Source organism: Hippopotamus amphibius, chromosome 3 (genome assembly GCF_030028045.1).
Source record: "Hippopotamus amphibius kiboko isolate mHipAmp2 chromosome 3, mHipAmp2.hap2, whole genome shotgun sequence".
NCBI classification, from domain to species: Eukaryota; Metazoa; Chordata; class Mammalia; order Artiodactyla; family Hippopotamidae; genus Hippopotamus; species Hippopotamus amphibius.
This window is the reverse complement of record NC_080188.1, coordinates 170910315-170924636: the sequence shown is the minus strand read 5'-3', so window position 1 is coordinate 170924636 and position 14322 is coordinate 170910315. Positions and strand designations below refer to the sequence as shown.

Below are 14322 nucleotides of genomic sequence, written 5' to 3'. Positions count from 1 at the left end.
TCCTGCTGTATAGCAAAGTGACTAGTTATACACACACACATATATATATATATACATTCTTTTTTATATTCTTTTCCTCTATGGTTTATCACAGGTTATTGAATATAGTTTCCTGTGCTATACAGTAGGACCTTGTTGTTTAGTCATCCTACATATAATAGTTTGCATCTGCTAATCCCAAACTTCCAATCCTTCCCTCCCCGACCTCCCTTCCCCTTTGGCAACCACAAGTCTGTTCTCTATATCTGTGAATTTATTTTTGTTTTGTAAATATGTTCATTTGTGTCATATTTTAGATTCCACATGTAAGTGATATCATATGGTGTTTGTCTTTATTTGTGACTAACTTCACTTAGTATGATAATCTCTAAGTCCATCCATGTTGCTGCAAATGGCATTATCTCATTCTTTTTTAATGACTGAGTAATATTTCATATTATCACATATTCTTTCTTTTTAAAGCTATGGTTATTTTATTTTATTTTATTATTTTTTTTGGCTGTGTTGGGTCTTCATTGCTGCACACGGGCTTTCTCTAGTTGTAGCAAGTGGGGGCCACTCTTCACTGTGGTGCTTGGGTTTCTCATTGAGGTGGCTTCTCTTGTTGCGGAGCATGGGCTCTAGTGTGCAGGCTTCAGTAGTTGTGGCACATGGGCTCAATAGTTGTGGTGCACAGGCTTACTTGCTCTGTGGCATGTGGGATCTTCCTGGACCAGGGATCAAACCTGTGTCCCCTGCATTGGCAGGTGGATTTTTAACCACTGCACACCAGGGAATTCCCCTACCACATAGTCTTAAAAAATTTTTTTTTTAATATTTATTTTTTTAATTAATTTTTTTCAAATACATTTTTTAAATTATTTATTTATTTGTTTTATTTTTGGTTGCATCAGGTCTTACTTGCAGCACACGGGATCTTTCCTTGTGGCTCATGCGGTCTTCGTTGTGGTGTGGGTTTCTCTCTAGTTGCGGTGCATAGGCTTTCTAGCTGTGGCATGTGGGATCCAGAGCATGTGGGCTGAGTAGTTGCCATGTGCGAGCTTAGTTGCCCTGCAGCATGTGGGATCTTAGTTCCCTGACCAGGGATCGAACCCTCATTCCCTGCATTGGAAGGTGGATTCTTAACCACTGGATCACCAAGGAAATCCCTGAAGTTTCCTGTTTTATTTTATTTTATTTTTTTAAGCTCTTTATTGGAATATAATTGCTTTACACTGTTGTGCCAGTTTTTGAGGTACACTGAAGTGAATCAGCTGTGTTTATACATATATCTCCATATGCCCTCCCCGCTGCGACTCCCTCCCACCCTCCCTATCCCAGCCCTCTAAGTCATCACCCATCATCGAGCTGATCTCCCTGTGTTATGCAGCAACTTCCCACCAGCTATCTATTTTACATTTGGTAGTGTATATATGTCAATGCTGCTTTCTCACTTCGTCCCAGCTTCCCCTTCGCTCCCCCACCCATCCCGTGTCCTCAACTCCATTCTCTACATCTCCATCTTTTTTCTTGCCCTCTCACTGGGTTCATCAGAACCATCTTTTTTAGATTCCATATATATAAGTTAGCATACGGTATTTGTTTTTCTCTTTCTGGCTTACTTCGCTCTGTACGATAGTCTTTAGGTCCATCCATCTCACTACAAATAACTCAATTTCATTCCTTTTTATGGCTGAGTAATATTCCATTGTATATATGTGCCATATCTTCTTTATCCATTCATCTGTTGATGGGCATTTAGGTCGCTAAATTAATTTTTTATTGGAGTATAGTTGATTTGCAATGTTGTGTTAGTTTCTGCTTTATAGCAAAGTGAATAGTTATGCATATATCCACTTTTTTTTAGATTCTGTTCCCATATAGGTCATTACAGAGTATTGAGTAGAGTTCCCTGTGCTATACAGTGGGTTCTCATTAGTTATCTATTTTATGTATAGTAGTGTATATATGTCAATCCCAATCTCCCAATTTATCTCTTCCATGCCCTCTTTCCCTCTTGGGAATCATGTTTGTTTTCCACATCTCTGGCTCTATTTCTCTTTTGTAGATAGGTTCATTTGTACCATTTTTTTAGATTCCACATGTAAGTGATATCATATGATGTTTGTCTTTCTCTGTTTGACTTACCTCACTCACTTTGACAATATCTGGGTCCATCCATTTTGCTGTAAATGGCATTATTTTGTTCTTTTTAATGGCTGAGTAATATTCTATTCTGTGTGTGTGTGTGTACCACATCTTCTCTATCCAGTCATCTGTTAATGGACATTTAGGTTGTTTCCATGTAGACAAAATTTTTAAAAATGAAGATGTATATTTAATTGATGAATAATGTAGCTATTCTATTATGGGCCTTGAAAAGGAAAAGTCACACCTTTTTTCTTTTGTTTCTTCTCTATTGGGTACCTGCATTGCCCATTTAAGGCTCTTTTTTCCACCAGAACCTATGAGTATGAGCAAGAATTCTATTTCTGTTGTTTGTAAACATGTTAAAACTTTCAACTTTAATTGTACCCTAATAAGTTAGGGAAAGTGGTTCTTATTCTTTTTTTACATAATGTAACTGTATTATGACCAATGAATAACTCACTTTGGTTCTATTAACTTGGTACCCAAAATGACAACTGAATTGAAATATGGCAGCCTGTGGACAATTATAGTGATGCTTTAGGAAAGTAGCAATGTGCCACAATACAATATTCTATTTTTCTAAAATGTTTACTTTTTGGTTGCCTGATTTCATATCTGGGAATTATAATATTAACAACAAATCATGACCCTCAACAGATTCAAATTTTTGATCCATTTTTCTCTGGAATAGTCAGACCTCATCTGTGACATGAATGTTCCATTTTGATGCAAAACTTTAAAAGGGATGTTGACATGTCCAGACAGTAAATATATAATGTAAGAAACAAACCTGGAAAAGAAACAGACTCACAGATATAGAAAACAAACTAGTAGTTACCAGTGGGGAGAAGGATGGGCGAGGGGCAAGATAATAGGGGATTGAGGTACGATCTACTATGTATAAAATAAATAAGCTAGGGACTTCCCTGGTGGTGCAGTGGTTAAGAATCCGCCTGCCAATGAAGGGGACACAGATTTGATCCCTGGTCCAGGAAGATCCCACATGCCACAGAGCAACTAAGCCCATGTGCCACAATTACTGAGCCTGTGCTCTAGAGCCCATGAGCCACAACTACTGAAGCCCGAATACCTGGAGCCTGTGCTCCAAAGAGAAGCCACTACAATGAAAAGCCCACGCACCACAACAAAGAGTAGCCTCTGCTCGCCACAGCCAGAGAAAGCCTGCATGCAGCAACAAAGACCCAACACAGCCAAATAAATAACTTAATTAAATTTTAAAAAAAAGCTACAAGGATATATTGTACAACACAGAGAATATTGCCAATATTTTATAATAACTATAAATGAAATATAACCTTTAAAAATTGTCAATCCCTATGTTGTACACCTGAAACATATGATATTGTACATCAACTATACCTCAGTTTAAAAGAAAAAAGAAACAAATCTGGGGGCTAGCATGTTCAGTAGGAAGACAAGAAGAAGACAAGTGAGTTCCCTTACTCTAGAAGTATTTAAACAGTAGAGAGCTAACTGACCACTGGTAAGAGATTCCTGTAGAAGAATACCTTGAATTAATAGGGCTTTGTGTTGAATCATCCCTAATAGGAAATAACAGCTATAATGTCAACTCCTTGAAAATAAGGACTTTGTCTCTTTTGTTCACTGCTAAATGCACAGTGTCTTGAACGGTCAGTCATTCATTGAATGACTATATAATTGATTCAGTATTTCAGTGGTTCTCAAAGTATGGTCCATGGACCCCCTTGAAAGTTCATAAGATCCTTCATGAAGTCAAAACTGGTTTCATTGTAACACTAAGTTGTTATTTGCCTTTTTCACTCTCATTCTCATAGGAATCTTCAGTGCATTTTTCTTGAAGCTGCATGGTATGGGATATTGCAGTAGGTTGAATTCAAAAACAAATGAAAATCTAGCTCTATTCCATTAAAGCAAACATTAAAGAGATTTGTAAAAATGTGAAAGTGTGTGTTCTTTTCACTAATTTTTTTTGAAAAATATAGTTATTTTTCAAAAAGCTATGTTAAATATATAATGGGTTTATCAATGTTTTTTAAATTAATTAATTATTTGTTTATTGGCTGTGTTGAGGCTTTGCTGCGTGCAGGCTTTCTCTAGTTGTGGAGAGCAGGGGCTACTCTTCATGCAGTGCTTGGGCTTCTCATTGCAGTGGCTTCTCTTGTTGTGGAGCACAGGCTCTATGCACGCAGGCTTCAGTAATTGTGGCACGTGGGCTCAATAGTTGTGGCTCATGGGCTCTATAGTGCTGGCTCAGTAGTTGTGGCACATGGACTTAGTTGCTCCACGGCGGGTGGGCTCTTCCTGGACCAGGGCTTGAACCCATATGCCCTGCATTGGCAGGCAGATTCTTAACCACTGTGCCACCAGGGAAGCCCGGGTTTATTAATGTTTAAGTGAATTAACAAATATATATTTTAAATAATTTCAGTTTTAATTTCCAATGCAATAAATAACAATAGATATAATCCTTATAAACAAAAGCTCTTTGAAATTCTCAATAATTTTTAAGAGTATAAAGGGGTTTTGAGATAAAATTTCCCCTTTATACTCTGCTATACACTGTGTTCAGTTTGATTCCAGTTCAGTAGTTTTAGAAAGCATGAATTTGTGATTCAAATTAGTTCATGATTTAAATAAGAAATTGTGATTGAATTAATGATTCAGTGAAAACTTGGTATATGAAATTGTTTTGTAATGAATTACAGTGGTTGGTAATAAATTACAATGGTTTGTTAATGTTTTAGGTTCCTAATTTTAGTACTTTCTAAAAATAGGTAATTGAAAGAAATAAAGTCATGTTGGCTAAGAGACTTTACCTCAATGAAAAAGCCTGGGATAAATATACTAAGCATTTCATCATTCTGCTGTTAACTAAGGTAAAGCTGAATTCACTTAAGTCATGGGAAAAGAGTTTCCAACTGGTGAGGGTTGAGACTGCAAGCAGCATTTGTTAATTTATAGATTAAATTTTAAATATAGCTTTATATTTGTGCTTTATTGGGGGCAGAATGAAAAATCTGAGGAAAAATGAATAAAGGCTCTTCTTTATATTTGTCTTCTATCCTATAATAATTAGAGCAACTTAAGCAATTTGTCTAAGACTACAAATGTTACTTATAGAGTTATAGTGCATAAATTAAACAAAAATGTAACTGTGGTCTTTGAACTAATTGCATTATTGATGCATTCTATGCAATTTTATGGGAAAATTCCGTGAGCACACTAGGTTGAAAAGAAAGGAAGTGGCATTTAGTATGTTTCTAGAGCCAAACCATTTACACTAGTCATTTTGTTTAATTCTTGTAACAGTCCTGTGAGATATATATTAGGGTCTTTATATTATGGATAAGAAAAATTAATCTCAAATTAAATAATATCCCCCAAGATTATACAGCCAGTAAATGGCTAGGCTTTATGTTTGGTTCTGTTTGGCTTTGAAATTCCTGTTCTTTCCAATGTATTGCACTGCCTGCCAAGTCCTATGAAGAAACTGGGCTCATGCTGCAGAGGAAAAAATTCTTGTTCCTAATGCTTTTTTTTTTACTGTGGAAAAATTCACCACCAAAGGGACTGTGTAATAGTGTCACTGATATTTTGAAAGAAAAATATCTTTTCAATTTTTGGATCCATTTTCTATATATGTCTGTGATATTAAATATTAATAATGGCCTGGTGTATGCTAATCAGTATTTGTTACATGAATAAATGAATAAGTGGTTTAATTCCATGCATTTTATCTAGGACACTGCAGACCTTGCAATGTTGCAGAAGTTGACACAGAAATGGAGAAACTTAGTGAATAAATTTAAACAGGAAGTGGAACAAAATGAAGAGTCTACAAGGGAAAAATTGCAAAGTGTTAAGGATGGCCTTGTCAAGTGGCAGCAGTTCTTCAGAAATAATACGTGGGTCTCCAAGAATCTTGTTTTTCTGATTGTATGGTGTCATGTTTGATAACTCAGTCCAGTTCTTCCTCTCTTTTTATCTTGTTTCTCTTTTACCTTGTAATTACTCTAACATTGGTTTTGGTGAGGTAGCCAGCTGCTGTTACAAGGGCACAATCCTGCTAGGAGTTTGAATGGTCTTGCAGTTTCCAGTGCTAATCATCTCTGATTATCTTGATCCCTGTACCCAACTGCTGCTGCTTCCTTTTAAGTCCAACTCTTTCTTTTCTTCTCTTTACTCTCTTTTTCAAATCAAGTCAACTTATGTCATTACTATTGGCAAACTTGAATATCTGTATCCATCTGCGAATTTGTAGTATAGTGCGTGTGCAGAGAAGTGGAATCAATGACTGGCAGTTATAAGGAGGTTGATTCTGATTGGATATCATACTTTGTAATGATTAGGTAAATTTGACAATGGAAGAAGCTGCCTATAAAGTAGTCAGTTGGAGGCTGGTTGACTATATCACAGCCAAGGTTAGTGGGAATCTATACTTTGCATGCAGGCTGGACTCAATAACTTCTAAAGTTTTTTTTTTAAATTTTAAGATACTTTGTCTGCTGAGACACATTTAGGTACCATTGCCATTTCAAATTGAGAAGAGTAGTTTCAGTGTCTCATATCCTCTAAGAGGCTTCCCACTGAGTAGGTTTGGAAGTTGTGGAAGCTGAAGCTGGTACAGAGCCAAGCTGGTTGCTGCGGCCATTGCCCACTTCTACTGCTTGTTGACTCTCAGCTGGGAGAGGAGCCCAGGTGGCAGTGGTTCCCTTTTCCCTTTCTCCGCAGGAACTTCTTTATCAAGAGCTTTCTCCTTGTGAGGCTTCAAAAGATATTAAAGGAAACTCTTTCTTAAGAGTTGGGGCTCCTGATGACCTAATTTTGGATGCTGGGGACCCAGGGGCCACTCTTTTAATACTGTCATGGCCTCTGACCCTGTAGCTTGCTTACTCAGTTCTGATTAGGGTCTGAATTTATATTTGTAAATTTAAAGATAAATGCCTATGAGGGAGAGGCTAAACCCAAAAGGCATTTGGAAAAATCATTAGAGAGAAACATATTATTACTTGTTATATATTTGTAGATTCATGATTGTCTTTGTTTATATCTTGTTATGAGACCATACTCTCTTGCTCTCTTTCCTTCTTTCAGTGAAGAAGACATTTTATCTCCTAATAAAGAAAATATTTTAGAGTCACTTGTTCCAGACTTCAAGCAATGGCAAAAGGTAAGACTTCCTAGTTAACAGCTTGATAATCAAAATGCTATTTGTAAACTTGTCACTCTTCACCTGCAACTGAGTTACATCTCTTCCTTTAAAAATGCCATACCAAGTTTTATGAAAGATAAGGAAAACATCAGACTATGGGGCCTTTAAAAAATACTCTTAAATATTCTGTTTTCATTTCTATTTTAGATTTTCAGGTCAAGTAAAGTTAGGTTGCCAGAAAAAAATTGGGAAAAGATACTTGGGTGGCAGTTAGGATAGTTCTGATTCTCTATTCTAGTTGTCAGACGTAAGTAACATCTGTGCCTCTCAAGTACCTGGCTTTTGTCTTAAGGACAAATTGGACTTTTAAAATTAATAACATCTTTAAAAAAATTGTGGTAAAATGTACATAACATAAAATTTACCATTTTAATAATTTTAAGTGTAAGTCGGTGGCATTAAATACATTCACATTGCTGTGCAACCGTCACCACCATCCATGTCCAAAACTTTTTCATCTTCCTGAACTGAAACTCTACCCATTAAATAAACAATAACTCCCCATTTCCTCCTCCCTCTGGCCCCTGGCAACCACCATTCTACTTTCTGTCTTTATAAATTTGACTACTCTAGGCACCTCATATAAATGGAATTGTATAGAATTAGTCCTTTTGTGACTGACTCATTCCCTTCAGCAGCTGTAATATCCGTGAGATTTATCCATGTTGCAGCATATATCAGATTTCCTTCCTTCTTAAGGTCTAATTATATTCCATTGTGTGTATATGTTACACTTTGTTTATTAATAACACCTTTTTAAAAGGGTTCAAACTTTTAAAGGTGTGAAAGGTTTCAAACCTATTAATGAAATACATTTCATTCATCAAATTACTATCCTGTTATAGTAGTCTGATAAGGGAAAATATATGATATTGAAATCCTCCAATGTGAACATCAAACTCACGACCTGTGAAATCTCATCCAGATCCCAGGAAACCATTTTCTTTTCTTTTGGAATGACTTGAGCAGAATAGTCTCAGAATTGAAGATGTTTATTGTCGTATACACTATATAGCTAGTGTAGTGACTTTTGTTTTTTTTTTTTTTTACTGTTTGTTTGACATTGCATAGATAAAATTGAGAAAAAGTCATGCTTTTTTTAGTAGGAATAATAATTCTTAGTCATTAACTTGTCAGGCTGAAGGGGCTTCCCATATGTTATTTTACTTACTCTTCATAGCATCCATAGGATGCAGGTTTTATAATCCCCATCTCACAGATGTGGAAATTGAAGGTTAGAAATATTACGTATCTTGCCTTAGTTATCTGTGAATGGTAAATGGCTGAGTCAGAATTTGAGTCCATGTCTCTCCAACTCCAAAATTCTTACCCTTAAATGCTCTGCTACAATGCTTCCCTATGCTGTTTACTGATAAGTGTAGGTGATTTGTTTCCATTATCTGAATCACAAATAATGGCAAGCTTTATATATAAATCGCACTTTTTTTTTTCCACGATGTGTCAGATATAGTCTTGGGGTTGGGGTTAAATAGACAAATGAAAACCTATGCATTCTAGGAACTTTCCCAGTTTAGTGGGGATCATGTAGACAGAAATATTACATCCTTACCAAAGCAAATGGTAATTAAACATGCTCAGCTCTCTTAGACTTAATTACCTATCACTAATTTTTTTACCTACATAGGATTTAATATAATTATTTTCATCCTGGTAAACTATGAGTTATCTTGTAGAGTATCAAAATTAATTTAAATTCACTTTAACTTTGAAAATAAAATATATGTCATGTGAAGAAATGACATGACAAATAATAATAAGATATGTAATTCCAGAATATTTGGGAGTCAGCTGAGCAGACTTTGATGAAGTCATTAGTGAAGAATGTGCTAATTTCCTCATCCCCCTTTTACTCTCTAGATGTTGACTGAAGACAGAGACAAGTTTTCTGGGGATCTTCTAGTGTCAAAATATGATTCTCTCAAGATTATTAAACGTTTACAGGAAAACTGGGCAGATATTGGGCTTGGGATATTTAGTCGTCATAAAACTCTGGAGGGAAAGATACCACCAGAGCAGAAGCACATGGAGGAAATCATGGAAAGTATTGGAAGACTCTACAAAGAATTTGAAATAAGAATAAATGGGGATAATGGTGAGGAAAAACCAATGATAATCATAATTAGATGGCTTGACAGTATAAAGCATTTTAATAGTAATTATTATTTTCAATACAATTAATATTTAAAAATGAAATAATACATATAATTTTAAAAATCAAGCAAAACAAAGCACCAAGCATCACTTTATTGAGATCTACTTCATATACAATACAATCCATCTATTTAAAGTGTAGAATTTGATGATTTTTAGTATAGTCACAGACATATGCAACCAGATGGTAAATGGTTTAAAATAAATGAGGTAGTCAAAATGATGAATGAGAGTGAAATTAACAAATCATTTTGAATACTCCTACAAGATTAAAGTTTACTGATGAAGGCAGTGAAAATAGTTTTGTCAAGGACAAGAAAAAATTTCTTTTTAAATTATTTCTCTTTATATATCTCTGAGATGGGAGCATTTTCATTTTTTATTTTGCAAATGAATTTAGACAAAGGTATAGAGAGGCTATTTTGCCATGATCTCGCAGTGAATCAGTCAAAGATTAGGATCCAGACTTGATCCTTATTCAGACCAAAACTATAAACTTCATGTAAACCTGAGCACTGACCTAAAAAATGACTCAAGAACTATATCTGTTCTTATTTCTGTTATTAACTAGTCTATAATCATGAAGAAGCTGTGTTTCATCATTGTCTTCTTAGCAGGATAACTCAGCAAATTAATATCTTTCACAGAAACTGCAGTTCATATTTTCTGGGTTTAAGGCATTTCATTCTCAACTGAGAGGAGAAGACAGTAAAAACTATCGTTAATGAAATAGTCCATCAGTCAGAAAAGCACTGATTACTTAGTTTTTATTCACTAAATATTCATTTAGGAGCTACTCTTTGCAAGATTCTCTGCTAAGCAAGCTGTAGGATAATAAGAAAATGAAAAAAGATATGCCCCTGGCCATTAGTATTTTATAACTTGTTATTGAAATAGTAGACTTACAAATACTTCTAAATGTTAATGCTTTTCTCATTTCTCCAGGTATGTCTAAAATTCTTCCAAGTTTGGTTACTTCTCTTGAATTCTGTTCTTTCAAGTTGGAAAGCCTTCTGGAGTTTCCTGAGTTGCTTCTTGAAGAGTGGGAGGGACTTAAAGAAAAAATTAATGAAATGAAATCTCAGTTGGATGCATCATTAAACATTATTGATACTGTTCCGCAGTACATAGATGTAGATTCTGGCCCGTAAGTTCCCATAGCTCTCTGCTGGGTAAAAAGGAATCCCCACTTCTCAACTGCATTTTCTCAGTACTTAGCCTCAGCAGTGGGTATTTGGGGTCAGATAAGAAACCTTGACACCCGGTTCTTCCCAAGAGGAAAGCCATCTGACTGGGAGCTAGAGGGCGAGGGAGTCCTGGGTTCTTAACTACGGCAGCCTAGAATGGAGTTTCTGCCTCACTGAGCTGAGAAGGGGAAGAGCGGGAGTAGTTTTGGCTCAAATGCCACAGACTCTTGCCTTTCCTACTGAATCTTCTTAAATTGTCTTGAATGTGTGTTTCTTCAGTTGCTATTTGTCCTTAGAACCATTTCCAGAGGCTTTCAATGTTTTTTGTTTTGTTTAGTGATTTTCACTAATTTCACTAGAGAGTGGGTCACTTTTCTCCTCACACCATCATGTTCAAAGTTGATCCCTTGAGAGGATTTTAAAATTCATTCTTCTCACTTTGTGGCCTCACTGGTCTATAAGTGAATGTGAAGGGTGTGAGTGTGAGTTTTTACAGTAGAGAGCTAACACTGAAAGTAAGGTCTGCGTTGTCCAAAGTGCATTACACCACTGGCTACCTGTGTGAGGTTAGGAAGGCTATCAGTGGGTAGCCATTCTACCAGATAATTCAAGGCTTTGATTCACCTTTCTCTGAGCGAAACAGAGAAAAGTGAATCAAAGCAATTGTCCGCACGTAAGTTAACTAGGCCCAGCCAAATAAAACCCTTTCTTTTATCTGATAGTTACTTTTGTACTCTTAAGTAAGTCATTTATCTTTATGTTACTTTCTTTTTCCTTCAGGGTACTCCAAGCACGTATATTTAACATGATTCAACAATGGCTTTTGAAGATAAGCAATGAGATTAACAACGGTAACATGGAACTTCAGCGCCAGGTATATACTTGCAGGAATTGGTTAGATTATTTTTTGCCGCGGCTGGGAGTTTTCTTCAAGGAAAAACCAAGTCATGCCTGTCCAATTGAAGCAGGATGTTGGAAGGGAAAAATGGGAACTTACGTAATATAGTTACTCAAGTGATTTTCAGTGGATTTTTAAATGTGGTATGTTCCTGCCTTTGGAATGAAGTTTCAGAGATGATCAAAAGTTTCTGAGATCTAATTATTATCTTTACTCAGTATACTGAAAAAACATTCATCATTTTAAGAATTTATGTTGGTGCCCTTGACTGGTGGAAGGGATGAAAGAAACATGTTTCTAGGAAGAAAGGCAAGATGCTACAATACTATTGGTCTATAGTTATTAGAACAAATAAGAAATTGTCCTGGAATTCTGAAGAACTGAACTTGTGGACTTCTTAACCAGCACAACATGAAATAATAATTTCCAAAGGATGTCTTAGTTTGTTACATTTATTCCCATTTCCTAGTCTTAATTATAACTAAATTTATACAGGAATCTCTTATTATAAGTAAACTTAATATGCAAATATTTGATCTTTCAAAATTGATAAAATGAATTTAATCAATTTCAATACTGCTTAAATTAGGAATTTGAAAGGCAGAGATCAGCATGTTACATGGGAATACTACTTATGAAGCATCATATCACAGTCTATGATTACGTTTGAACATAGAGACACCAAGAGTTGAGGAGCAGATATGTTAAGACTGGACGTACAGATCCAAGGGGCCCCAGGCTTGGGAGAAATTTCTATGACTTAGAACACAACGAAAATTAAGAAGGAAAAGGGTAGGAGAGGGCTTGTCACATAGTGGGACTCAATAAATATTCCTCAAATGAAGTAAGGAAGAACATTCCAGCATTGTTGATGTCTTAGGGTGTTACTACATTAACCCTTCTTCGGTAAAATACTCAGTTTACCATTGGGGATTATCTCTGGGGAATCATAGTCTCAATTTTTAATACTGTGAAATTCAATTTTTATAATATAGGATTATTTAGAAAGTACTTTTATATACGTCTCATTTTTATATTTTATATACATCTCTATTTTAACACTACAGGATTATAATATAGTTAAACTGCGTAGAAAACTTGCAAGATTATACATTCCTTGAGGAACTGTGTATATCCATATTAACTGGTATAAGTATTTAAAAATGTCAAAGTTTATCTTTTTTTCACCCACCATTCATTTTCCTTTCTGATCCATTTTCTTCCAGATTTTTGGTTTTGTTTTGTTTTTTCTTTGTGCCTTTACTCCATCTAATCTGTGCTGCTTGGCAGTCTAAAACAGTGATCTTCAAATATTTTTTATCACATCTCTATCAGCAAAAAATCTTTGAACAAGTCATTTCTAACTTACTATTTCTAACTTTCATGTACATTATAAAATATATACAGTCAAAAGGAATGAATGATATTTTAAAATAATTTTTAGTAATGGTTTTAAAAAAACTGATGTGACTAAACAGGCTTCATAATTTTTTTTATAATCACAGATTAATACTTAGTGATAAAGCCATTTGAAAGTCTGTTTCTAAGTTCAGTTTACTTTGTTACTTGTTTGTAAGGACTGTCATCGCTGAAATAATAGCTCCCAAAGAAACAATATAAATTGAAGAAGTACGTTATTGGCTGTATTTATTAAATAATAATAACTCATTTTTCAATTCCATCAATCAGTTATGTAAAGATTTTTTAAAATTGATTAGTAAAATTTTCCATGTAGGATTATGTCAATCAGTTGTTCTTCTTATAAACATTAGACAATGTAGCATTTCTTTTTTCTAACAAAAGATTCCCAACAAATTGAAACATTTATTTGTAAGATTTAAAAATAATTAGAAATGTATTTCCAGATTTTCAAGTATATAAATTTGAGAGTTTTAAGAAGTGAGTTATGTATCATTTCAGCAACAAAATCATACCAAGATGGAAATCCTTCCAACTGTCCATTTTCAAAAATTATCATTTTCCCTGGCGGTGCAGTGGTAGGGAATCTGCCTGCCAATGCAGGGGACACAGGTTCAAGCCCTGGTCCAGGAAGATCCCACATGCTGCTGACCAACTAAGCCCGTGCACCACAACTACTGAGGCTGCACTCTAGAGCCTGCAAGCCACAACTACTGAGCCCATGCACTGCAACTCCTAAAGCCCGTGTGCCTAGAGCCTGTACTTTGCAGCAAGAGAAGCTACTGCACTGAGAAGCCTGTGCACTGTAATGAAGAGTAGCCCGCTCACCACAACTAGAGAAAGTACGTATGCCACAACAAAGACCCAACTAGAGAAAGTCCACACACAACAACGAAGACCCAATGCAGCCAAAAATAAATAAATAAAATAATAAAATAAATCTTTAAAAAAATTTTTTTAAAATTATCATTTTCACTTTCCATCTAATTAAAGAGAATGATTCCATATCTTTGTGAAAGTAAAAGATACTTTTCTGTTTGATTCTAATTTTACATTCACCTATGACTTATTGCATGACCTTGATTCTACCATTTAATCTCTCTAATATAACTTTGAAATGAAGATAACACATATTTCTGTTTATTTCACAGGGATGGTTTAAGGATTTAGTAATATTTTATGTAAGCAAAAATGAGTTCTTTCAATGACTGTCATCTAGGCCATTGGTATATGAACGAACAGTTTAGAGAATCAGTTGTCTAAGAAGAATTAATGTAATTGAGAAGCAGCAGGGGTTTAGA

At 35.2% G+C, this 14322-nt stretch overlaps 1 protein-coding gene across 5 annotated transcripts in view; it reads left to right on the top strand.

Annotated features, from left to right (window-relative positions):
* Nucleotides 1-14322, top strand: part of AXDND1 (axonemal dynein light chain domain containing 1) — a 75451-nt gene that overhangs the window by 28735 nt on the left and 32394 nt on the right. For all 5 annotated transcript variants that reach the window (XM_057730098.1, XM_057730101.1, XM_057730099.1 and 2 more), the window contains 6 exons: nucleotides 4908-5009; nucleotides 5875-6038; nucleotides 7228-7303; nucleotides 9224-9458; nucleotides 10463-10664; nucleotides 11485-11578. In XM_057730098.1, coding sequence (XP_057586081.1) covers nucleotides 4908-5009; nucleotides 5875-6038; nucleotides 7228-7303; nucleotides 9224-9458; nucleotides 10463-10664; nucleotides 11485-11578 — 873 coding nt within the window. The remainder of the gene's footprint in view (nucleotides 1-4907; nucleotides 5010-5874; nucleotides 6039-7227; nucleotides 7304-9223; nucleotides 9459-10462; nucleotides 10665-11484; nucleotides 11579-14322) is intronic.